Source organism: Oreochromis aureus, linkage group 15 (genome assembly GCF_013358895.1).
Source record: "Oreochromis aureus strain Israel breed Guangdong linkage group 15, ZZ_aureus, whole genome shotgun sequence".
Taxonomy (NCBI): Eukaryota; Metazoa; Chordata; class Actinopteri; order Cichliformes; family Cichlidae; genus Oreochromis; species Oreochromis aureus.
Window position 1 is genome coordinate 26,125,900 of NC_052956.1, and position 26,530 is coordinate 26,152,429.

A 26,530-nucleotide genomic window follows, 5' to 3' on the forward strand; every position below is an offset into this window, starting at 1 on the left:
ACCCCCCCATCAAAATAGTTTAATCTTAAAAAAAATGACAGAAAAAAGGAAAACAGTAAAAACACACGCAAAGACACACACTGTAAATGTGTGCACGGATCTGACACACTCAACTGCACTGACCACTGGGGGGCAGCAGAGCTCCACAACACCAGAGGAACTAAGCCTGTGGACTTGTTCATTATTAGCTTTGAAACATGATTGATTTGGATGTATTTGTGTCTGTTTTCCTGCTCGGTGGACTCGGACCCTCACAAACGTTTCCTCTGATGTTAGTAACAGTTTTAGTGCAGCAGGCTTCAGATCTGCCCATCAGTGAACTCAGACACATTCCTTCAGGTGGAGATTTGAGTCAGTGACTGCTGTGCGAGTCTGCAGTCATCTGTGACTCACAAAACCGTCAGTTACACAACAGCGAGCCTGAAACGAGTCCCGACCTGTCCGAGGGCAGAAGAACAGCTCGTGACTCTGGCTGCAGCAGTGCCGAGTGTAACGTCTGAGAGTGCAGGCAGAAAAGTTTTCACCTCCGTTCTGGAGTGCAGTCTGACACGAGGCAGGACATTTGGTCTGATTAAAGTGAAATCCACAGGCCGAGCTCTGGATCTCGACCCTGACCCACATCCACGCCTGTCACCCTGTCTGTAATCAGTCCAGACTCGATTTCCTGCAGCTGCTGGTTTCCACATTCTTCCACCCCATGATGGCTCTGGGAGATGTTCATTGGCTCCCGGTTAAATCCGATGTTTCAGCGAAGCTGCTAAAGGACAGCGCTGATGTGACTAATGGAAGGAGTTGTAGTGATGATGCGAGAGGCGGGGTTTGGGGTCAGCTGCAGGTATGTATGGGCCTGAGAGGAAGACCACAGAGAACACAGTTCGAGTCATCGATGTAACAAAGGAGTGAAAGAAAAAGGCAGTGCTACTGGCTGTGAAAGGGGCCCAGACTGAAAGTGTGCGGTCAAACCCAGACTCAAAGCCGTCAACGCCATGCGTATCATATATGTTTTAATAAATTTTTGAGACTTCGACATCATTGGTGTGGGGTTTTTAAATAATTGGCGCAACACGTTTTAGGTGATAAATTGCAGGAAATATGATAGAAATTAAAGTTTATATAAACAAATTCCTCTATATTTGTTTCAATCTGTCAGAAGCTTTAATAAACTATGGAGGAGTACTAGAGCCACATTAAGAAGATTTATTGATCATTCTGAGAAATAAAAGTGGTAATGTGATCACAGTTGTTGTTTCAGGACAAACTGCCGCTGTGCCCTCTGTGTTAGTGAGGTCGTACTTTCGGTTTTAGTAACAAGGAAGGAAATTCTTCCTTGTATTTTGTATTTTCCCTGGAACATTCTCTCACAGTCTGTTCTCTAAAACCTAAAAGAGGAATTATGGATTGGATCAACTGGTCCCTAAATGCAATTGTGAGCCTGAGTGGTGAAGATATCTACCTATTCGGAACCATGGTAACAGGGTTCTGGCTGATCGGAGCTGGCTTGGCCCTGACTTATCGAAGAATTAAGAAAGCGAAACCGGCTGTTCAAACCCCCACAAGGCTGCCCGCTGGGATTGGAACGATGGGAGAGGCGTGAGTTTCTCAAAATGGGCTCATTGAGTCAGCACGGATAAGATCTTGGAGAGGCTACGGCTGCTGTGAATACTCAGAATAAGATCTCTGACTGCAGACTGGATACATCTTGGAAGGACTAGCCCGGAATAACATCTCTGGGCGCAAAATTGGATGACATCTCGGGGAGGCACACTGCCGTGAGTTCTCAGACATTGGCTCCTTGAGCACAAGAAGTGACAACATCACAGAACATAAGTATGGCGAAGCTCGCGGCTCTCCAACGGGAGATTGAGAGACCAGTGTTGGACTGTAGAACTGCTTTTGAAATTCATATGAGCTGTTCGCACTAAAGTAAAAAATAACATCACTTATGCGGATACCCCTTTGGCGCCAGCTGCAAGGCTGGAGCTGAACAAAACACCCTGATAACGACTGTGTTTAGTCTGTTCCTTCCCATTCCATGCAAGGCCACCTGGGTTGGCTGGAAGACTGTTTACTTAGCCTGGCAGGGCGAAGGACACTGTCTCAGCTGAACTCTGGACACGCACACACATACATATACTGATACTGATAAGCACTCACCGACGCATCACCCTCCCTACCCCGGATCCAACGCCACCTCCAACGCTTACCTCCCCTCTGATGTGGACATCGGGTCAGTTGGAGGCACAGTCGAAGATTGCAGCGGTCCCAGATCAGATGTACACACTGGAACTCTTTCCCATGTTGCTTGTCTGTGTTTATTGTGCTATGGTGTGTTGATATCTGTGCATTCCTGTATTATCCTTTTGTGTTACACATTTCGATGTTTTTTTCCTCGCTACCTAGCCTGACCTGTCTCCCCAATGTGATGTTTGTGTATTGTATGTACGGTCGGCAAGGTCTGTCATCTCTCATCATCTCATCATCAATTTGTCTTTGGACTAATAAACACAGGGTTGAGATCAGTGTGAGGAAGATGAAGAGTGGTGCAGAAAGCTTTGTCTGATCAGAAGAAAAATAAAAATGTAGAAGTGGATTTGTGCAAAATTAAATGTCTGGTAACGGACAGATGCAAGGTCATCGATGGTTACAGCCTCATGCATTAACGAGGACGGATGACGTATCACTGTGGGACTGATCACTTCGTTTCACTGACTCATCTACACGAGGCATTCTTAGAAGGGACAGCAGGTGGTTATCTACACACTTTTTTCTCAAAATAGATTTTAGAATTTAATATTTAAATTTGAACCTTATCCTCAAAATTATCAACAATATTATTTTTTCTCAATGTGACCCTAAGAGTCAGCTGTAATAAATGCTCCATCTTCATATAATTAGAATGTTCTGACTTCATGGGTCAGACTAGAAAGGGTCTGAGGTGGTATCAGCAGGGAGGCAAAACTGTTAAATTTTAATAAGGTGGACTGTTCAGTGTGACAAAGTTGCAGGAGAACAGGTTTGATTCCCTGGAGGCAAACACAGAGGGCAGTGGGGTTTGGCAGACAGGTAGAGCAGGGTGTCTTCAGCATAACAATAGAAAGTGAGAGAAATGAAACACCAGCCCCAATCGGTCACAGCAGATGGCCCCCCCTTCCTGATCCTGGTTCTGCTGGAGGTTTCCTCCTGTTAAAAGGGAGTTTTTCCTTCCCACTGTCACCAAAGCACTTGCTCATAGGGGGTCATATGATTGTTGGATTCATCACGTCTTCCATTTTGGAACTACATTTCTATGGAGGACCACAAGAGCCACGTGCATCAAAATAAAGAATTCTGTGCTTAAATAATGAATTGGAGAATAAATTCTGCATTTGTAAATTCATTTTTGAATTCCAATTTAATAAACTGATTTTTAAAATGCTTTTCAAAAACTTCATTTCAAAAACCTTTTTCGAATTCCAATTTAATAAACTGATTTTCAAAATGCTTTTTAAAATTGCGATTCCACTCCTTATTTCAAAATCCATTTCCCTTTCCTGTTCGCTCAGGGATTAACATTTGGATTACCAGTTGGATTAGCAACTTCATTTTAAAAAATCCTGCTGCAATGCAAATTAGCCACACCGTAGGATGTAAGGAGCTCTCTGATTGGTTTGACAGACACAGGCTGTCTGCCTCATAGCTTTGCTTGTACAAAGGCTGTTGAGCCTTGGGATTTACACTCGGATCGACACAGATATGTGAAGAATGAAGGGACCCTGCAGCGAAACGGGGAGCTGAACCTCTGACTGTGCCCCCCTTTACTCAGTCTGACCACTTGTTGAAGGTAACGTCCTAACATGGCTAATGCCAGCATCACCGCACATAGCCCCCTTATTTTAAGGTAATCTGTGGCAAGCCATCAGGGCCAAAATTCGGCACTTTTCTAACCCGTTTGGTTAAGAAATGGCGTAAAAAAACGCCATTTAATTATTCAAAACGCCGTAAAAAACAGTGTTTGTCCCGACAGAATGCCGCTTTTTACATCACTCGGCAGAAAACGCAGTTGAAAGACGGATAAAAAAGGCGTTTTTTACGGCATTCTGTGTCAGCTGTGATGGTATTTAAAACATCGTTTTCTTGAAATTATGCAGGGCACTCCTCATGGTGCCCTCATCCAATTACTTTCAACTCATTTCACCCAATCAAAGAAGAGGAAGTGCAGACCACAGATTCATTACAGATTCACCTTGCTGCTAAGTGATTGCCTATTCGGTACCAATGCTTGTCACAGTATTTACGTCTATTATAATCCCACTATGCATTTTGATATGTTTAAAGCATGATCAAGCAAACAAACGACAGAATGCTTTTTCTGAAACCTTAACTGTGTCTGTTACAACAGCTCTGCTCATTTCTGAGCTTTTTTCTTATGTTCCTCTTTACTTCTCTTAACCTTTAACTTACGCCTTAGCAATTAGATTCTGCCATCATGCACTACCGTTTCATGCTAGTTCTGTTTACTTTTCTCTTCTTTTGTCTCCACTTTTTTCACCCGTATTTGGAGACCTGGCGCATGGCTCCTTTGTTTACGTGAGGGATCAGCTGTTAGCGCTGTGCCCTGCAGCTGCAGCTGCACTACTGGCAGACAGACCCGACATCCCCAGTGAAGGGGAAGAGATGGGGGTGTCGTTGCTCGAGAAGGAGAAGTTACAGACCATCTCTCCCTTCTGTAACCATTTGAAATGTGAGATCGCTCTCTAATAAGATTGAGAAGCTAATGACACTAACCCAATCACAGTGGCAGTACCCCGGCACTGCCCGGTACTCCCACTGTGAGTAGGCTGCCCAGCTTCCAGCTGCTGCGGGTGGACAGGACGAGAGACAGTGGTGAGAGGAAAGGAGGGGGACTGGCAGTGTTTGTTAAAGGACAGATGGGGTATCCCTGGGCACATCGCTGTGAAAGAATAACTCTGCGAAGAATACATTGAGCTGTTAGCCGTTAGCATGCGTGGATGCAGCCTGTGACTCTCTCCACTCTGTGGTCAGCAGACTGCAAACGCAGTCTCCGAGAGCCCTTCTTCCAATATCAGGGGACTTTAATCATGTCTCACTGGACTCCACACTGCCCACCTTCACCCAGTATGTGACCTGCCCCACCATAGATAATAACACATTGTACTTACTGTATGCCAATGCAAAATACATTACCCACCCCACGGGAAGATCTGATCACAATCTGGTGCACCTTGTCCCTGTGTACAGCCCTTAGTGCTCAGGGAGCCACCAATCACCCACACAGTGTAGAGATGGCCGAAGGAGAGCATGATAAAGCAAATAAATGACAGAATGATTTTTCTGAAACAAGTGGAGACCTTAACTTTTATCAAAATACTGTTTCATTCATGTAGTGAAGTAGATTTTGGGTAGGCTTTTACATGATGTCCGCGAATGCAGTACTAACATCCACACCTTCCTAGCTGATAATTAGAGACCTTATAAGAAACAGTTGCGCTTCACTACCACACGGAGCCATTTGTCATTCTTTTCCCATCCAAGGTGGCCGAGAGCGTTAGGCGGCTAAGGACTGCAGAGCGGTTTGATTTCTTCAGGAAAGCTGCTCATTTTAGTATTGCTCTTTAGAGAGTGGATTGTGCCACACTGCTGCTGTCTTGTTGTAGCCTTGTTGTCATTTTACAAACGTTATTGACTGGCCTTGACTGCCTCCTGGTTTTATGGTCTTTTACTCTGAATTGTTTGATTTTAATCATGCTTTTATAAAGAACTTAGGGTGTATTTGTTTCATTTATCTCTTTTACTGACTTGTTTAATGTTTTAGATGTTTTGTTGCTTTAGTGGAGATACGGCCGCTTCCTGTGGGGCTAGGCACGTGAGGTGGAATCCCGGATGCACGAGAGTGTACACACTGGGAATAGGTAGTTTGCACCATTTAGATTGCAGTGTGAGTGATAGTGAGGTTTGCAATGGAACTACACGGGTAATTGGTGGCACCCTTGGGCACTCCTCTCTGTAGATTGCCTCCTCAAGTGGCTGGTCTCAGTGGCGGTCCTAGCCTGTTTGGTGCCCTGGGCGAACACCCCCTCTGGAGCTAGACTCCGTTAGGGTGGTGTCCGAGAGGCAGATGTTGTCTAAGATAAGGACAATCATGGATAATATCTCCCACCCACTCCATGATGTACTGGCTAGTCACAGGAGCATGTTCAGTGAGAGACTGAGATTACCAAAATGCAACACTGAAGGACAAGGGAAATCATTCCTGCCCTTGGCCATCTCCCTGTACAACTCCCCCATTTAATAATCTGTAAACACTGCAATAGTTACACCCTTTTTACACACGCTCTTTTCTACACTGGAATATTATTGTCAATTTTCTTGATATTTATTTATAATCACCTCTGTTAATTCTTGATATTTATAATTGAGTGATCCGTATATGTTAGTGCTATTTCCTAAATGTGTAAAATCTGTAACATAATGTATTGTTTTTAGTTTAGTCTATTACCATTACTATTTTTAGAATTTCTTCTTGGACCAAATGTTACTCACATAATTTCCTTAGGGATTAATAAAGTATTCTTAATATGATTCTGATTGTTTCAGGATACATGACCTGCCATTATCCAATGACACATCTGCTTACCTGTACCTTTTGCTCAGTTCTCCTCCTCTTCTTTTCTCTTTTTTTCTAAACTGAGCACCTGATGGCTTTGAACTTTTCTTGTCCATCTTCCATTGGTTTTAATTTTGCACTCCAGAATAAACACCCATCCCCCAACCCAAGGATCACAACAACATAACCTAATAGACCTACACCTTAGTTCACAGATATGCTTTGTCTAGGGTTTATTTCTGGGATTTCACACAACCCAGGATTCAGATCAGGAATACATAATGGGCTTGGATTTACAACATTATGAATGAAATGTGCTCTATTTGGAAGCAGCCGGGCCTCCTCCCCTGTCGACAGGTTGTGTGTGAGACTTTAAATCATCAAACTGTAGATTATAAATTTTAAATTGTTATTGATCCCTTTACCCCTAGTCCTAAAGTGTATATTTATTTTCTTACTCTTCTTATATTTATTGTTTGTTTACTTGCACTGCTGTAACTGGAGCCTCGTCGTCTCGTCTCTCTAATATACTGTACTGTATATAGCGGAGATCACAATAAAGTTTACTTTGACTTCAGCAGCAAGCAGGCGCACCGAGGGCTCTCGTGCTCATTTTATAGAATTTCAGAAAAAAAAATGGTACAAATTATAAGTCTGTATCATTATGTCTGGTGTTTTCGTGTTTGTTGGTTCGTTTTTATTTTGTTTTATTTTGCGAGTTTGTTATTAGATGCTGCTCCAGCCAGCCAGTGAATCCCCCACCGCCCCGCCCTCTCCTCCCTGTGCCGCAAGCAGCAGGCGCACCTCGCAAATGGAGGCTGCCCTTACTCCCAGCAAATGGGCCGCAGAAAACTGACCGGTGCCTATGCCATCTCCAAAATGCGCTGGCTGATGTTGGGGCAGCATGAGTACGAGCAACTTTTTTTTGGAGATGCCCGTGATGCCACCCCCACCACGATGCCGCCCTGGGCAACCGCCCATGTCGCCCCTATCAAAAACCGCTACTGGCCGGTCTCCACCATTTTGTTTAGTTATTTTATCGAGCTGTTATTTTACTAGGGTAGCACCGTGGCAGCGAGCCTTGTCGTTTTAATCATTGTTTGTTAATAAAGTGTTTTAATTAACAGTCTTGCATTCTCAGCCCTGCTACCTTACGAACTTCTCTGATTTTACAGTTCTATGCTTTTAGTAGTTTTTCTTAATAAATTTAATTTGTAAAATTGATCTGCCTCATCTCTGTTTGCTAATAACGAGCCTGTGGGTTTTGGTCGCTAGTATAACATCCACATTGGCTATAGAAATCTCCCCTAGGGTGTAACTCCCTCCCCAGGTGGTGTTGTCAACATCCCTTAGTCACCTTTACTGGTTACCACATTCAGTTTAAAGTAATACCACTGTATAATAGTCTTAAATTTTAATATTATTAACAGCATCTCAGGAATAAGAAAACACACATGCAGTTTTGAATCAGACCTATATGTACGTTTTCTGAAAAGTGATGTAAATGAGTACTTTCAAGAACATGAAATAATTGTTTTCCATGTAAACTGGAGATGTCCTTCTCAATGTCATCAGAGTACTCTGGAAGTCTCTGGAAGAATTTGAAACTTAACACCAGAGAGCAGGACATGACATCATTGTACATCTCATAACTAGTGCACTTGTATGACATATCTATCTATCTATCTATATATCTATCTATCTATCTATATATATACGTATATATATTAGGGGTGCAACAATACTCGTATCGATATTGAACCGTTCGATACAGTGCTTTCGGTTCGGTACGCATATGTATCGAACAATACAAAATTTTTAATTTATTTTATCAACTTTTCTTCTGACGATACTGTCCGTGTTGAGCGCTCAGTGGATCTGCGTTCAACTACTCCACCTAGGCTGCACTGTCGAGTGCAGATCCACTGAGCACAGCACAAGCTAGCAAGACAGAAGCTAAGCTCGTTGCAACATGGCAATTGAGCCTCCCCCACCCTCATTCAGATCTGGCGTTTGGAACTATCCTGGTTTTCATGTGAAGCATGACCCTGATGGTAAGCGTGTCATGGACAAAACTAAAACAGTATGTCGGATGTGCCACGCAATGCTCAATTGGTGGGAACTAGTGCGTTAGTGCAGTTAGCTTGTTAACGTGTTGACACCGTCCAGCCCCACGCACGGGGCGAGCCGTGGTAACTCGTTAACGGAGATTTGCCGCGTTATGGCGTTAATGTCATTTTAACGAGATCAACGCTGACAGCACTAGTGGGAACACAACGAATATGACTGCACATTTACGCCGACATCATCCTAGTGCAAAGACAAGTGGAAGCAGACAAAAACAACAAGCACGCATGCTACAAACTTTACCCGCGTCATTTAGACAGCCGTCAGCACATGATTCTCCTTATGGGGACCTGATATGTTTAATATGCCACTGAGAATATACCCCAGAAGAAGGGTATAGTATAGCTTTTATTTTGGAAAGAGCCATTTCTCTGTAATAAACTCTCTTTTCCAAAGATGAGTGATTTCTCGATCAGATATTTATTTTTTTAATTATTTTGTTGTTTCAGCAACATTAAATTTAAAAACTGTACTTTTGAGTTAAAATATATATTTATAATTTTAATAAATGACAAATTAAAAAGGCATGAACATTTTTTTGTATTGAAAAAATATTGAACCGTGACACCAAAGTATCAAACCGAACTGAACCGTGAATTTTGTGTATCGTTGCACCCCTAATATCTACAGTATCTATCTATCTATCTATCTATCTATCTATATATATATATATATATATATATATATATATATATATATATATATATATATATATATATATATATATATATATATATATATGAATTGAATAGAATAGAATAGAATAATCCTTTAATTGTCCCACGAGGGGAAATTTGGGTGTAACAGCAGCAAGAAAGACACATATACAAACAAACACTACACAACACACAGAACAGAAACATACACAACTTTTACATATTTACATCAAGGACAATGGTTACCAAAAACAGAGTATTGTACCGTTATTAAATTAAATAAAATTAAATACAGATAAGAGGCAAACCCTGGTTATAGTGTGAATCGGTTGATAAAATACTGCAAGTTACAGTGCTGATGTAAACATCTATGTTTGTTGGGAGCAGTTCTGATTGTACAGTCTGACAGCTGCAGGGAGGAAGGACCTGTGGAAACGCTCCTTCATGCATCGAGGATGCAGCAGTCTGTCACTGAAGGAGCTCTGCAGTTCAGCAACATTTACATGCATGGGGTGGGAGACTCTGTCCATCAGAGATGTTATTTTGGCCAGAGTCCTTCTGTCTCCCACCACCTGCACTGGGTCCAGGGTGCATCCCAGAACAGAGCTGGCCTTCCTAATGAGTTTATCCAACCTCTTCCTCTCAGCTGCCGATAAACTACTGCTCCAACATACAACACTGTAAAAAATGACAGATGCCACCACAGAGTCATAGAAGGTCTTTAAAAGCACTCCCTGGACTCCAAATGACCTCAGCCGCCTCAGCAGGTAGAGTCTGCTCTGAGCCTTCCTGTAAAGAGCACTGCTGGCACCAGTCCACAAAGTCCAGAGTCCACTGTCTGTACTCTGAGTCATCCTCACCTGCGATGAGGCCGACTATGGCAGAGTCATCAGAGAACTTCTGTAGGTGGCAGCGTGGGGAGTTGATGGAGAAGTCTGCAGTGTAGAGGGTGAAGAGGAACTGTGCCAGCACAGTTCCCTGTGGGGCCCCCGTACTGCAGACCAGCGTATCAAAGACACAGCCCTGTGTCCTCACATACTGTGGGCATTCTGTGAGGTAGTCCAGTATCCACTGGGACATGTGGTGGTCCACTCCCGATAGCTCCAGCTTGTCCCTCAGAAGTCGTGGCTGGATGGTGTTGAAAGCACTGGAGAAATCAAAGAACATGATCCTCACAGTGCTTCCAGGCTTCTCCAGGTGAGTCAGAGCTCGGTGCAGGAGGTAGATGATGGTGTCCTCCACCCCGATGCCAGGCTGGTAAGCAAACTGCAGCGGATCCAATGAAGACCTCACCAGGGGGCGCAGATGGTTTAGAACCAACCTCTCGAGGGTCTTCATCAGATGTGATGTCAGGGCTACCGGCTGGTAGCTGCTGAGGTCCTTGGGATGGGAGGTCTTTGGTACCGGTACCATACAGGAGGTCTTGCACAGCTGTGGTACTTTCCCCAGCGACAGGCTCAGGTTGAACAGATATCCTAGGATGCCACACAGTTCATCTGCACAGCACCTCAGGAACCTGGAGCTGATGCCATCTGGACCTGCAGCCTTCCGCACCTTGATCTTGCGAAGCTCATTCCTCACTGAGATGCTGAGTGCTGAGATGGAGAGAGGGGATTTTGGGGGAGGGGGGTGTATGTTGGAGTTCACAGAAGCCGGGGGTGGGTGTGATACAATACAATACAATACAATTTTATTTATATAGCACATTTAAAAAACCACAGGTACATGCCAAAGTGCTTCACAGAACGAGTTAAGAGCAATAATAAATACAAATACAAAACACAAAATACAAATAAAATATACTAACAGGCAGGTGACATAACTAACCAATAATACACCAGGCATAGTAGGCACAACCCGAAAGGCTGAAGGTTAGAACATTATAAACATTAATAAAGCGAAAAAGATAAGTTACAGTACACTAAAAATGCAGGCTCTAGGAGGCGGGGAAAGCAAGGCTAAACAAATAAGTTTTTAAGTTTCGTCCAGTAAAGAGGAGCAGGTAGAGAGAAAGGAGTTAGCAAAATCATCAACTGAAGAGGGTGTAGAACGATCAAAGTCAGAGAGAACAGATTTAGAGAAAGCAGCCAAAAATTCAGCCACAGTCCCAGGATTGATTATGCGCACAAGACGTTGAGGACCCTCAAAGTTCTGGTCCAATTTGCATAACTCAGCATCAAAGATGGCTGGGAAATGATCGGAGATTCTAATGTTGCTGATGTCACTGATACAAATGTCCAGTTCATAAGAAAAAATCAAATCAAGGGTATGTCCTTTAAGGTGGGTAGGTGCATTAACCCACTGGATAAGATTAAAAGAGTCAACTAAGGCTAGAAAATCCTTGGCAAACACATCATCTTTACAACAAATGTGAATGTTAAAATCGCCAGTGATAAGAACACGATCATAATTTAGGTAAAGAGATGCTAAAAAGTCACCAAAGTCGTTAATGAAAGTCTTATTATATTTCGGGGGACGGTAAATCACAACACAGAGAGTCAAGGGGGGACCAGCAAGTTCCTGCAGCTGAGCTTCAAAGCTAGGGAACATAGGGGAAGGCAGGTGCCGTACTCGGAATTTATTCCTAAAGACCACTGCCAGTCCTCCACCCCTGCCCGAAGGTCTCGGTGAGCTAAAAAAGGCACAATTCGGAGGAAAGAGCTCTGAGAAAGGGAAAGACTCACCGGGACGAATCCAAGTTTCCGTCATGAATAGTAAATCCAGTCCTGTAGCAGTAAAAAAAATCGCTCACAATAAATGTCTTATTCGTCAGCGACCTAACATTTAATAGCACCATCTGAGTCGAAGACGCCGAGTCGCAGTTGGAAGCACGTCTCGGGCGGCATAGGTTGCCATAGCACACGCCGCCTTTAGGAGGCTTAATCCAACATCGAGCCAGCGAGTAAACCACTGGGGCCGCATCCTCCAAAGGGCTGCAGAGGTTGTCCCACACAGTAGAATGGAAACAGTCCCTCAGGGCCTCTTCAGTCTCTGCCGACCATTTCCTAACTGTGCGTTTCACAACTGGTTCTCTGTGTACTAAAGGTTTATCCACAGGCTGGAGATGAACCAGGTTGTGATCTGAGCCCCCCCGGGGGAGGGAGAGGTGATGAGCTGTATGCCTCCTTGGTGTTAGCATACAATAAGTCCAATGTTTTATTGTCTCTGGTGTGGCAGGTGACATACTGGGTGAAGGTGGGGAGAGTGGAGGACAGGGAGATGTGATTAAAGTCCCCAGAGATCAGGAAAAGGGCCTGAGGATGTTGTGTTTGGAGTCTGCTGGTTATAGTGTGCAGGACCTCACAGGCTGCTGCAGCGTTAACAGAGGGTGGGACATACACAGCTATCATAACGACGTGTGTAAACTCTCGCAGTAAATAGTACAGTCTCATGCTAACCGCTAGCAGCTCAATGTCCTTACAGCATAGTGTCTCTTTGATAGATAAATGCCCAGAGTTACACCATCTATCGTTCACAAACATAGCCAAACCCCCTCCTCTCTTCTTACCACTCTCCGTTGTTCTGTCTGCCCGGATCAGATGGAAACGGTCTATGTTTTTGTGTGAGTCCGGAGTTAGCGCGGTTAGCCACGACTCTGTGAAGCACATCACGCTGCATTCGATGTAGCTCCTCTGATGTCGGGTTAGAGCCGCCAGTTCATCCACTTTTTTGGGGAGCGATCTCATGTTGCCCATAATAACAGATGGAATCGCTGGCCGGTACCTCCTAACCTTACTGCGACGCCCGATCCTGGCCCGAGTGCTGCGTCTCTTCCTCCTCACCTCGCGGGGGATGTTGGCTTGCTCGGCGGTAGGCAGAACAGCAGAGGCCCCGAGGGCTAACAGCTGATCCCTGCTGTAAACAATGGGCGGTGGACCTCCACGCGCTCTCCGGACACAGATGCTGTAAAAAATGTGATAAAAAACATGATTGTCCATATAATTCTGAGCTCCATTGTGGAGTAGTACAGTCCACAATAAAAAAACAAGAACAAGAAACACAACAACAAAAAAAGAGGAAAAAGGACTCGGTCAGGTTGGCGCTGCTGATACTGGCTGCCAGCTCGGAGCGGTGCCGGAAGAAAACCCCAAAAAACCCCAAAACAACAACAACAACAATATACATATATATATATATATATATATATATATATATATATATATATATATATATATATATATATATATATATATATATATATTAGGGGTGCAACGATACACAAAATTCACGGTTCGGTTCGTTTCAATACTTTGGTGTCACGGTTCAATATTTTTTCGATACAAAAAAATGTTCATGCTTTTTTTAAGTTATTAAAATTATAAATATTTCTTTTAACTCAAAAGTACAGTTTTTAAATTAAATGTTGCTGAAACAACAAAATAATAAAAAAATAAATGTATCTGATGGAGAAATCACTCATCTGTGGAAAAGAGAGTTTATTACAGAGAAATGGCTCTTTCCAAAATAAAAGCTATTTTGTCGACAGCAATAAAAGTAGCAATTACCCTGTCTATCTCTTTTGCCCTCTTAGAATGATGTGCTAACGGCTGTCTACATGACTCGGGTAAAGTTTGTAGCATGCGTGCTTGTTGTTGTTTTTGTCTGCTTCCACTTGTCTTTGCACTAGTGTGATGTCAGCGTAAATGTGCAGTCATATTCGTTGTGTTCCGACCGATGTAATTGAGCATTGCGTGGCACATCCGACATACTGTTGTACTTTTGTCCACGATGCGCTTAAGTAGGGTCATACTTCACATGAAAAACAAAATAGTTCCAAACGCCAGATCTGAATGACGGTGGATGAGGTTCAATTTCGGGTACGTTCAATTTCGAGACAGTTGCCATGCTAACTTGAGTGAATGCATATGGGCGGCGTTCAGTGGATCTACGTTGTGAGCCAATATTTATATTGGCACACAACTTGACACATGTAGAATTTATTTCATATTATACTAATGAAAAAATATACTACTATATAGGAACATAGTGAAGACCAGTGTTGGGACTAATGCGTTATTAAGTAACGTGTTACAGTAACTACGTTATTATTGTGGTAACGAGCACGGCAACTAGTTATTATGCCAAAATCAGGAACGCGTTAGTCGTTACTGGGATTTAGATAGGGTCGTTATTCGTTACTTCGTGCGGTGGCTATCGCGGAGCTTCCACAGATTCAGTAACATTAGCAAGTGGTGGAGGCCAGCAGGTGGATGAGGGAAAGGAGAGGCAGGAGGAGGAGAGAGCCGAGGCGGCCGCCGGTCCGAGTGTCAGGTGAACTGAACTTCAGGTAAGAAGTTATGACCTGCAGTCTATCTGGGTCAGATATAAACCAAGTTTAGGTGGAGTTTATTTTCGTTATGCTGACTTTTTCGTACTGGGTACTAGCTAGCATGACAGAGTTTCTATACAGCTGGGTGGGTGTTATGATGTTACTGATGTTCAACTTTATTTTATTCATAAGGTTAATTATTAGAGTTGCCAACCATCCCATAAAAAACGGAATCGTCTCGTATTCAGAGAAAATATTACGTGTTTCGCATTGAGGTGAAAAGGAACGCAATTTGTCCCGTACTTCAGCTACAATGAAAAAGACACAAAGCTGGAGTTATTCTGTGTCTTTGCTGCACAGCTGCCTCTTCTCTCATTCTCTCCTCCTCCCTCTCCTGTTTCTACTTCAATCATGAAACTGATCAATGATCAGCTGATCGGTTTTTCTGTCGCAAGTCCCGTCTCTCTTGCTTGTTTATCTCCCACTTTGCGCCAGATAGAAGAAACCAGCGGAGGTCGCGTTAAACAACAGCAGCACGTTTAAGCTTGATAAGCTGCTGTTAGAATTTATTTAATATTACTTTCTAGTATCAGCTGATGTTTGCTGGAGCCACAGCTGTAAAAGCTGCTGGTCATGATATCAGTTTGGATATGTGGTGAGAGGGAAACATGAAGATGAAACCAGGAGATGTCCTTACTGAATCATCAGAGCTGAACAGGTGATGGAGAAAAAGGTTTACCTTTTAGGTGACATGAATGAGTTGAAGGGAAGTTATGAACTGTTTCTGAGAGACAAATAACACCAGGATCCTTTTTTTATGTAGCTGACAGCTGGTAACTGTGCAGGGGCGGGTCTAGCAAAGTTTTGCCAGGGGGCCAGGTAGGGCATTAACAGGGAAAGGGGGCACAAAGAAATACTTTTCTTTCTTATTATCATTTAAAATATCTAGCTTTTAAAAAATAATTATCTGAATCTTACAACAAACGATTGATAGATTGATACATATATACCATCAAAACAGTGTACATCACTGTCACAACAGCGTTTGTTTTCATTCAAAGGCTTTATGATTTTTCCTATAATGGCAGGCTGGTCTCTAGTCAAAATGTCCAGGCTGATTTTTTGTCCCAGTCCAGCCCAGTATGCGGCTCATCTGCAGTCTGGTGTTGCCTACATCTTCCTATTCGGAAGGCAGAATTTTCAATTTCTGAGTACAATCGAAAGCACCACGACTGCAGTTTTCGTGTTGGATGTAAAAAGCGCACATGACGTAGGCTAGAATCATGGCAGCGGTCAACGACGGTCCAGGTGTGGGATTTGTCTCGTGGAAATATGCACATTTTTTCCTTTCTATTGGTAGGTGGCACAGTGCACTTGTGGCAAGTAAGCAAACTAGAAGACAGGCAAACCTGCTGGGTATCCAGTTACAGAAGCAACACATTAATAAGAGAATTCTGAGTAAAACCAAAGTTACTTTCCCTAGTAACTAGTTACTTTGAAAGTAACGAGTAACTTGAAGTAACTGAGTTACTTTTGATAGAAGTAACTAGTAATGTAACTAAGTTACTAATTTAAAGTAACTTACCCAACACTGGTGAAGACCAATTATTTAAGAGAATAAAGAGAGGTTAGTTTATTTTGAAGGCAAGCTCCATTTATTAAGAAAATTTAAAAAAGGCAGGAACACTCGACGCGGGACAGCAGCTCCTCAAACTGGGCGAGGGACAGACGGTGGTACCGCTGAAAGCGGCCGTCATCCAGACGCAGCTCCTGGAGCAAGTGGTGAAACTCACCAAACTGCTCACGCTTGTGGAGGACCTGATGGACCCAGGTACGGTGAGGACGTCCTTTATGCCGCTGCTCTGCTCTCCACAGTAAATAGAGAAGGGAGACTCTCTCTTCAAACGCTAGATCGACAGCTGCCATTTTGCAAACATACCCTCTGGCACTACTTCCTCCCACATTTCCGCTTCACGCAGGTGAAAATTGAATATTTTAAAGCACGTCCAGTTCGCTTTGGACGCGGTTCGAGGTGCGAATGTGCAAGCGACCAGCTAGGGGCGTATGGCGCTTTTTGGTCAGTCCTATTGCATTCGGTGTGTACGCACCGTAAGAATCAAAAATCACAAAATCACAAATAATGTGGTAACATTTGGACTGACGAGTTTACTGTCAGCATTTTAATCGCTAGTTTAAAGGCTGTAGGTTGCAGCCATTGCTCTAACACTGTTTAAACGTAACAGGCCTCAGTGGTGGTTCTAATAGTCTGAGCTGGTTCCAGCTTTATTTGTGAAGAGCACAGCAGCTTACAAAACATGTAGCTAGCTCGTACAGCTATGACGTAAAATTTTCACAAGCTAAAATTACCTTAAAATAACAGGGCTACGTGCAGTGATGCTAGCATTAGCCGTCACTCCCAAAACTTTCCCCTCTTCCTAAACAACCACATCTCACGTGTTGACTTTTTAAAAAATTGGTCGACATGGCACATTTTTCCACCAATAGGAAAGACGTGGCCTTTTTCTCTCTTTACTGTTTTTGAGCTGTCCTTAGAAAATGCTTGTTTTAAAAACACACAAAAATGTGACGACAGTATTTAGAAAAAAGCATGGCTTATATATATATTTTTTTAATCACAACTGTTGATTTACTGGCCTGTAATTAAAATTTAAAAACCGGTGTAAACTTTGAAGTCCGAACTTTCAATACGGGCTGAAACAGAGACTCAACGTGGCTGCAGCTTGTTGCTGTGTCAGCTTAAATCAGTCATGTGAGTTGGAGGTGCAGCGTGTCCGTGGACCACAGAGGGTTAATAACACTCACCTTCATTCCATTTCCAGAGTGTAACAACCAACCACCTGTGTGAAATCTGAAATTCCCATGGTGTTGTTCAAAATGTGCTCTGGCACAATCATAAGCATTGCTTGCTACTGAAAACAAGAAAAAAGCCAGTCTGTGCTATGGGCTGAACCATTTGTTAATAGTGGAGGGGAGTAACACAATGCAATATATTCAGTTTTAGCATTTATATTCACTGTTAACTGTAACTATGCTCAAAGTGTTAATGCTATCTTGGTTTAATAATACTGTCATATGCAAAACTGGGGTGGCACTTGGGGTGGCAAGAGATCGTTATAGGGTGGCACTTGCCACCCCGTGCCACCCTTCTAGATCCGCCCCTGATCCGAGTGTAAATTCCAAGGCTAAACGGCCTGTGTACAAGCACACACGCTTCTTAGCAGGGCAAAGCTATGAGCTAGAAATATCCAGGCTGTCGCCTGTGTCTGTCCAACCAATCAAAGAGCTCCTTACATCCCACGGTGTGGCTAATTTGCATTGCAGCAGGATTTTTAAAATGAAGTTGCTAATCCAACTGGTAATCAAGTTGCTAATCCAAATTTTAATCCCTGAGCGAACAGGAAAAGGAAATGGATTTTGAAATGAGGAGTGGAATTGCCATTTTAAAAAGCATTTTGAAAATCACTTTATCAAATTGGAATTTGAGAATGGTTTTTGAAGTGAAGTTTTTAAAAGCATTTTAAAAAATCAATTTATTAAATTGGAATTCAAAAATGAATTTCCAAATGCAGAATTTATTCTCCAATTCATTATTTAAGCACAGAATTCTTTATTTCGATGTGCGTGGCTCTTGTGGTCCTCTGTACCTTTCAACCACAAGACATCAAAATAAATGATTCAAGTGTTTGCTGGGAAATAACGATGACAACACAACTAAATGCAGACTTTGAGGTTAAACATAAAGTTACCAGGTTAAGAGAAAACACCTCAGGAAAGTACAGACCACTCATGAATACATAAAGAAATGAAAGAAGTGTGGTGTAAGCCAACAACAGAAATAAAAACAGTGATTTAGAGAAACTGTTTGCAATTATGTAGCTTCCGTAAAAGACTTGAACCCAGCATGACCTGGACAAGGTGGAAGGAGAGCAGGCGGGGACTGAGGAGTCAGTGAACACACCACAGATTCACTGTGAAGCGACCTGTTTAGCGCCTCACAGTAAGCAGGAAGATTGTTTTCAAAATAAAAGGCTCGGATCACTTTTTGTTATGTCCAAACTTTATTACTACTTTCAAACTTTTATTAAAACTTTATAAGAGCAGAAGTTAAAAACCTGAGACTAACTTGTTATTTACATGAAAACTAATAAAACCTGAGACCCAGACGCTGAAATCATAAATACTGAAACACAGAGCAGTAAAGACGCCGCGGACAGGAAACTGACATCACCACAGAATTCTAGCGTCCCCATCAATAACCAATAATCAATCATGAAAACAGCTGAGAAATAAAAACATTTAAAGGACACTTAAATAAAAAACAAGGCAGCAGATCGCCACGGTAACGGCACGGCTGCCATCACATGGGCTTGGTGGTGCTGTTATAAACGGACGTCTCCTCCTCGGACAGTGCCTCATGGGCGGGGCCTGTGTTGACGGGCCTGTGTGTGCGCCTCTTGCGGGCCCTCAGGAAGCAGTAGGCCAGGATGGCCAGCAGAGACAAGATGGCCACCGACAGGATCACGGCGAGCGTGATGGAACCTGTGGAGAGGACAGTGAGGTCATGTCCTGTTTGTACTGCACAAAAGTTGAAAGCTGAGTTTAAATCTCTCACTTGAGTCGTCGTCTACGTCCTTGTCGAAGCGCTCAAACAAACCTCTGGCGAACACATCGTTCTCTGCAGGGAGAGAAGAAAAAACAGCAGTGAGTCTTCCTGTTTCCTCATCTGAAAGTTGGCGAGTTTTATGAAGTTCTGCTGGAGCGTTTCGTTTCTGTGCTTCAGCACAAACTGCGTCAGGTTAGCGAGAAGACGTCTGAATGACGTTGTCACAGAGTCATGTGACTGCAGCGTATGTGAGCAGTTTCTGTGTGTGGAGCTCATCTCATGAGTGAAGGGTCCTAAAGTTTGATTTCCCACAGATAAAAAAATTAAAATTTTTACATTTGTGTTAGCTGGTAACCAAGGCGACGCCACCTTCAGCCGGCCAATAGAAGCCGCTCCCGTGCTTAGTGAGACGCTCACTTTCTTTAAGTCAGAGCGTTGCAGTGTGGGTGACGCTCAGGTTTGGTTGATCTTTAATCTGCTGGAAAGCCAGTGCTCTGTTGTGAAGCTTGAGTGTTTGTGTGTGTGAGTTTGTGTGTACCGCCGATTCCTTTGCAGTACTTGCTGCATGTCTGATCGTCCAGAAAGTTGTTTTCGTTCCTGTCACAGCCACCGTAGGTGAACTCGTGACACTTCTGGTCCAGGGGGTCATAGTACCAGGCAGGTAATTTGGCCCGGCACGGACCGGTGCGGGGAGGCTCCGTGCACTGAGCTGAGGGGGGGGGGGGGGTTAATTAGCATGTAGCCTGTTAGCTTTGAGTATTTCTTTAATAAAGGTAATTAAAACAAACCTTTCTTCTTGTTCACATCGATGTCCAGCAGAAGGCTCAAGGTCTGATTCACTGAGGAGGAGGAGGGAGGTCAGCTACATTCAGTGTGGATGTGTGTGTGTGTGTGTGTGTGTGTGTGTGTGTGCGCGTGCGTGTTTGCATTACGTTGGTGGCACTGGCTCTCGTCTGATCCGTCGCTGCACTGCTTCACGTTGTCACACTCCATACTTCTGTCCAGGCAGCAGCCATTGTCACAGGTTAGCTGATCAGGACTGCACGGCGAGCCGCACACCTCTGAAAAACACACACACACACACACACACACACACACTGAGCATCCTGGTTGTACTGTGGAGCAGAGATGAAGAGGTGCACTGTGGGACTGACCTGCAGAGGGCAGAGTAACACTCCTCTGCGACGACGCTGTGGACAAAAATACAGAAACAGTGTTACAATAAAGGTGTGTGTCTGTGTTCGTGTGCGTGTGTGCGTGTGTGCACCTGTGTGTACCTGTGACTCCTCTGCAGGCAGACAGACACTCTTGTCCAGACAGGAAGTTGTTCTCGTTTCCTATACAGCCTCCGAACACAAACGTTTCACAGACGCCCTTTGTGATGTTGTAACGCCAGCGAGTAAATTTCGCGCGGCATGGCCCGACCTTCACCGGAGCCTGACAGTATGCTGAGGGCGAGGACAGCGTCAGTTACATCACTTCCTGTCAGACTTTTACCTACAGAAATACAGCTGACTGCAGTGCTGAACACAAACAGGGTGTGCCACTGTGACAACACTTGTGCCATTTACTCTTTCGCACACTCCCATTTTACAGTTTTAAAGCCTGACTCTGGTCAGAGCTGCGATCAATACACACTCAGTGAGTCACGTGACCCTGAAATCAGCTGAAAGGAAGATGTCAAATAGAATTAGGTCAAGTTTCTGCTGTGAGTGTGGGGGCGTCCTCTGCGCGTGCGTGAGTCAGGTAATCCAGTCTGACCAGTTTAAGAGGAGTGAGAAAACAACCACCATTCCCTCCACCAATTAGCTGACTCTGCTTCTATCACACCGTTTAACTGATCAACAACACAGTGATTCAGCCATCTGCTGATCGATAAAGTGACGATAAGTGAAGATTTCAGAAATCAATAAAGTCAGACTGAGATAAAAACAAACTAAATGTCTTCAAAACCTAAAATTGATCAAATTCTCTATTGACTCTGGCACAGGGCTCTGCACATGCTTCAGGCTTATTGTTGGATTACATATCCCATGAGCACTCACAGCTGGTCTGTTGTGGGTTAAGAACAAGGACTGTAACGTTGGCATCATCCGATTTGCCGTTGGAGTCGGTGACCGTCAGCTTGAAGACATACGAGCCTGTCTGCAGGTTGGAGAGCTGCACCTGGTCAGGGTAATCGGTCTCCTGCAGAAGCCCATTCAAAAACAACAGCATTTAAAAGTGAAATGAGCTGGACTCAGTCACAGCTGAATGCTGCAGAGGGACCCTGAAGAACAATTACATTCACCTGGACACACCTGCACAGACACAAGCCCCTATTTTAACTTCCAAAAACCAAGGCAGAGTGAAAACTGGACAGATTGTGAATGAGATTTAGTGGGCTGGAAGCTGCTCTGCTGAATTTTATGTTCAAAGTAGCAGATACAGTAAACTACCTGTCTGTCTTCAGGTGAAGTCTACCTGTAACACAGAAGCCCCCACCCCCGTGCTGCAGCACCCGTACCTCTATCTTTACACTGCTGTCTCCTCTCTCCAGACTCCAGCGGTAGTCTTTAATTTTGGCGCCACTCAGTGCCACGCTCTCAGTGCCGTTGAGCATCACAGTCTCTCCAGGCTGAATGGTGACATCACGGCCTGCGTTGGCCACGGGCGGATGCTTCTTACCTGGAGACAGAGTGAGGGGGAGCTGAAGTCAGATGGATTCTGAGACAGGGTCAAAGATCACATGCACAGAGAGGCAGCGCAGCCTGAAATGATCAACGTGTGAACAAGAAGATTAGGACATGGCAGCTGCTGAGCTCAGCTTTAGTTCCTCGTCTTAGTTCCCGCCCACACAGTCATGGGTGGTTTCATCTCATCTCTGCCCCGTCTGTACTCAGGGCTCACAGTCGGCGAGGCGTTAGTCCCACAGTGATGATGGAGGCGAGCTGGTCACAGCGTGGTGCCAGTGGCTTCAGCCACAGATAACAGGCGTCTGTGCCATGGTTATCTGTCAGCGTGAAGGGAACATGTGACATCCTGTAACACTTAATCAGCTGATCACAGCGGTCTGAGAGAACGAAGCTGCAGATCATCTTTAACCCACTCCTCACACAGCGGAGGAACACGCCGTCTGTGCTGCGGTCTGTTTCTGTGGCGACAGCTGCTCTTCAAAAACATGACACAGAAGCTGTGTCCCAAAACCTAGGCTGCATCCTTCGAGGACCTGGCTAGCTATTGAGCAGGTGGGTAACTGAAGTCTCCGAAAACGTCGGAGCTCTTTTGCAAATATGCAATGTCTTGATAAACCAAGCAGATATTTGAAGTTTACACAGCTACTTTCTCACCTGAAAATATGTTAAAAGTTTATTTTGTGACCTAGAAAGATTAATAAGAGTAATATTAAAACTTAGTAGCGGCTGCCATTGTTGGAAACTGGGATTGGCTGGGCCGCACTATGAATTTTGGGATATCATGGGCCACGAAGGATACACCTGACCCATCCTTCAAATCTGGTGAAATGAAGGACGCATTTGTTGGACGGATTCGGAGGACTCTACGAATTGGGACAGCCTTTGTCGCATCACTGTCCCATAATTGGTCTACAAATGCGGCCTCAGGAAGATGCAGCCTACGTTTTGGTACACAGCTATAGTCCTTCTCGGTCTGTCAACTAATGTGATGGATTAAATATTAGAAACAACTGATCTGAGCTGATCAGGACCAAACATGACGTGTGGGTGTTTCTGTGTCTGTGTCCACTCGTACGTTCAAACTATCCTCAGAGCTTCTGTTTCACACTGACAGGTATGGCTTGCTACACGGGGCCGTGAGCAACTCGGTTCAGACGTGTGACCCGGAGAGATGACATCACTAATGCACCTCCTGAACTGATGAGCAGGCGTGTGTGTTCTGCCCGGCGACCCCATTGGGCTCTGAGTCTGCCCACCGACCTCTCTGCTGACACACTTGGGCCCACAGCCAGTCACCCGCCTCCATCCCTCCTCTTCTCCTCCTGCCTGCACCTTCATCTCCCTGCACATGCTCAGACCTCTCTCAGCCTCCGAGAGTCCCTCTGATCCTGCTCACTGAGCAGAACTTGTGACGTCACAGAGAGCCAGTAAACCTGAAAGTACTCACCTTCTTTCTGCGGGGCTGCCAGGTACTTCTGGTACACGGCGTCTCTGACGTAGCTCTGGTACCCGCTCTGGGTCACGAACCTGCACGCGAACCGATTCCTACGCACGCAGTTGAACAGCACGCACGTGCGGTTCTCCTCTCCGGGGACGCTCGGCTCCAGCAACGCCAGGTTGCAGTGCACTTGCCCGCAACACGCGCGCTCGCACTCGAGCTCGGAGGCGAAGCTCGCGGTGGCCAACATGACCGCGCCCTCCTTCACCGCGTCCTCCGCGTACAGCACAAAGTCCTCGTTCCCGCGCCGGAACTTGTCCTGACAGTGCGGGTCCACCGCCTCCCTGGGCCGCAGGAGCGCGAAAACGAGGAGAAGGAGGAGGGAGGAGGAAGAGGAGCGCATGTACATGTCCGTCTGCGGTCAGTCTACGCGCGAGGAGGAAAAAACGCTCGCTCCGATGTACCTCCTCAGGTGTGTCTCACCTGCTCTCTGACAGGAAGACAAACACCTCGCACCGCCCCCACACAGGTGATTCTGACGCGCCGCTGACGTCAACGACAACAGGTGAATTTATGGATCCGACAGGAGCTTACTGCGTGAACACACTCGTTTATTTATTTTACATATGTGTGGTGTAAGTTTTATCTAATGACAGCAGTGGCGCGAGAAAGAGGTAAGTGTGTGTGTGTGTCCGTGTGGAGAGATGAGTCACAGATTTGAATGACAAAATAAAAGCATCACACATTCAATGATATGTAAAGGTGAAAGCCCAGCGTCACAGATCCTCACACAGACGTCAGTGTTGCCAACTTAGCGACTTTGTCGCTATAGTTGGCGAGTTTTCAGACCCCCTTAGCGACTTTTTGTTCTAAAAAGCGACTAGCGAAAAATCTGGCGATTTTTTCTGGTGTTAGTGGAGACTTCTTTTTTCACGTGAACGCACGTATCGCTCTTACTCTCAACAAGCAGCGGGTGCTGCCGTGGGCACCTCGCGGTCACAGACGGCAGGTAGTCGTCACACAGCAGTCGCCTCCAGCTGATGTCAGAGTAGGATATAGTCACCCCTACGCTACAAACTGCAAATTAATCACGCATGAGCGAAGCCGCTGACCCCTCCGCTATTCTACATACTTTTAAACCATTTAAAATTACAATTCATAGTTTTATATGTGAATTATATAATGTTAAATGACTATTAAACAAATGACTAAGTATTTTAGACTTTAGTTTACTTCAGCCATATTCCATATATTATCAGGTATCATACAAAAATAAAAATAGTTTCAAATACAGTCATGACAATAAAAGAATATGAGTTTAAGGACTTAACAACATTACTTCAGTTATAGTACACCAACATGTCTTATACATTAGCACTAAGGGAACACTGAATGACCTGGTGGTTTTTGTCCATAAAATTACTCATCTAAGGTTACCACAAAGTAAAAGATCTCTCAGCAAAATTATGCAACAGTTTAGGCACACTATTGCCCCGATCAAATCAGTGAGCTGGGATTTTTTATTCTAAACATGAACTACTGTTACAGCAACAGACATGGACTACTGGTGCCCCACACAACAACTCGATGTCCACTATGTGAAGGAGCCAAACACATGCCTTCTCCTCTCGTTAACTGAGATAAACTGCTGGCATATTTGTTTTACATCTACACTGTCCAGTCTCTCCTGGTGGACATGGCAACACGTTATTCATGGTTACATACAATTTTAAACTGATATGGGCCAAAGCCTAGCACATACTTGCCAACATTGAGACCTCAGAATTAGCAAGACATTCAAAAGGGCTGTTGATGGGGGGAGTGGTGTATATATACATATATAAAAAAAAAACTTGAATCTTACAGTGTTTATTTATCGGATAAAATAAGTTAAATGTCACCGTTATTATTGTCCACCCGGAAACAGGCTGGGGGTGTTCAAATTCAGAGGCTGTGTCCACCTGAGGACCTTGCCTTCACGATCAAAGTGGGCTGGGTACTCCGAAAGCCAGGTAGACCGGAAATGAGCGACTGTGAAATTGGACGGGAGATTTTTGGGAGGGGCACTAAAATTCGGGATTCTCACGGAAAAATTGGAAGGGTTGGCATGTATGGCCTAGCATAGCCTGTAACGTTATTATGGCAGACACATTTTATGAGTGAACTTGACTTTAAGCGACTTACAGGTTTCTTTGAAAAATACTTTCTTATATCCAGGTTCTTCCTTTTTGCTGCCATCCTCCTCTCCTCCTTGCAGGTCCTTGCAGCGCAGACTTACCGCTGCTAAAACTAAACAGAGCTCCCTGAAAGGCACAGCCAATCACATTGGCCATATTTGTCACATAAGGTAGGACTACAGTAGAGAACGTAATTTGACTCTTTCTTCACCGCTAGGTGAATGAGACATTGACAGATCATTTTTTTTCTTTCTATCGGTTTTGATTTTCTTTATTCGAAGAGATCAAATTATTGGTGGGGACATGTCCCTTCCGTCCATGCCAAATCTACGCCCTTGTCCTTGTCGAGCCATCACTCCATCTTGTACATCTGATTTCGACTGAAGCTGTCTGGTGAGGCTTGCTTGTCCATTTTGATTGTTAACGGTTAAAAATGTTCTTCTTTTACTGTTACTTCTTGTGGATGACAAGGTTTATGGGCTGAAATTGTGGTCATAAATATTTTGTACTTGTAAATCAGTTTTGTACTTGTAAATCAGGATTTGTATGTGTAAAAAGAATTTGTGTGTGTAAAAAGAATTTGTGTGTGTAAAAAAGTTTTTTATGTGTAAAAAGAATTTGTGTGTGTAAAAAAGATTTGTATGTGTAAAAAGAATTTGTGTGTGCGTAAAAAAGATTTGTGTGTGGACTTAGTCAAAAAATACGTGTGAAACTCTGCACTCAAGTTTCAAGTTACAAGTACGAATTTTGACCCTATTTTTCTTCCTTTCAGCTGATTGGTCAATGTCATGTCAATCACAAATTTAACAATTCAATTTACAAGTACAAAATATTTATGACTACAATTTGAGCCCATAAAGGTTTAATACCACTTAAAAAGACACAACACACACCAAAAAAAGTAACTCCGCCAGAGTGCCTATTTCGGGTCACTTTTGCCAATCCCAAGTCCAGATAAAG

General features: G+C 44.1%; 1 protein-coding gene across 1 annotated transcript; it reads right to left on the bottom strand.

Moving 5' to 3' along the window:
* Positions 1 to 18,714: 18,714 nt before the first annotated feature.
* On the bottom strand, positions 18,715 to 23,954 carry LOC116335145 (kunitz-type protease inhibitor 1-like). Its single transcript, XM_031758754.2, has 10 exons — positions 23,403 to 23,954; positions 21,787 to 21,947; positions 21,326 to 21,467; positions 20,558 to 20,728; positions 20,435 to 20,470; positions 20,213 to 20,341; positions 20,069 to 20,119; positions 19,819 to 19,989; positions 19,290 to 19,352; positions 18,715 to 19,216 (listed from the first exon to the last, which is right to left on the bottom strand). The coding sequence occupies exons 1-10, from the start codon at positions 23,800 to 23,802 to the stop codon at positions 19,035 to 19,037; spliced, it is 1,506 nt and encodes a 501-aa protein (XP_031614614.1). The 5' UTR covers positions 23,803 to 23,954; the 3' UTR covers positions 18,715 to 19,034.
* Positions 23,955 to 26,530: the final 2,576 nt, after the last annotated feature.

What these genes read in the sequence shown, in the direction of transcription:
- LOC116335145 (XM_031758754.2), bottom strand. Translation starts at nt 23,802, where the DNA reads ATGTACATGCGCTCCTCTTCCTCCTCCCTCCTCCTTCTCCTCGTTTTC. An exon ending in TAACCCACAACAGACCAGCT is followed by an intron (nt 20,729 to 21,325) that starts GTGAGTGCTCAT and finishes CCTCGCCCTCAG; the next exon opens with CATACTGTCAGGCTCCGGTG. An exon ending in CGAGAGCCAGTGCCACCAAC is followed by an intron (nt 20,120 to 20,212) that starts GTAATGCAAACA and finishes CCTCCTCCTCAG; the next exon opens with TGAATCAGACCTTGAGCCTT.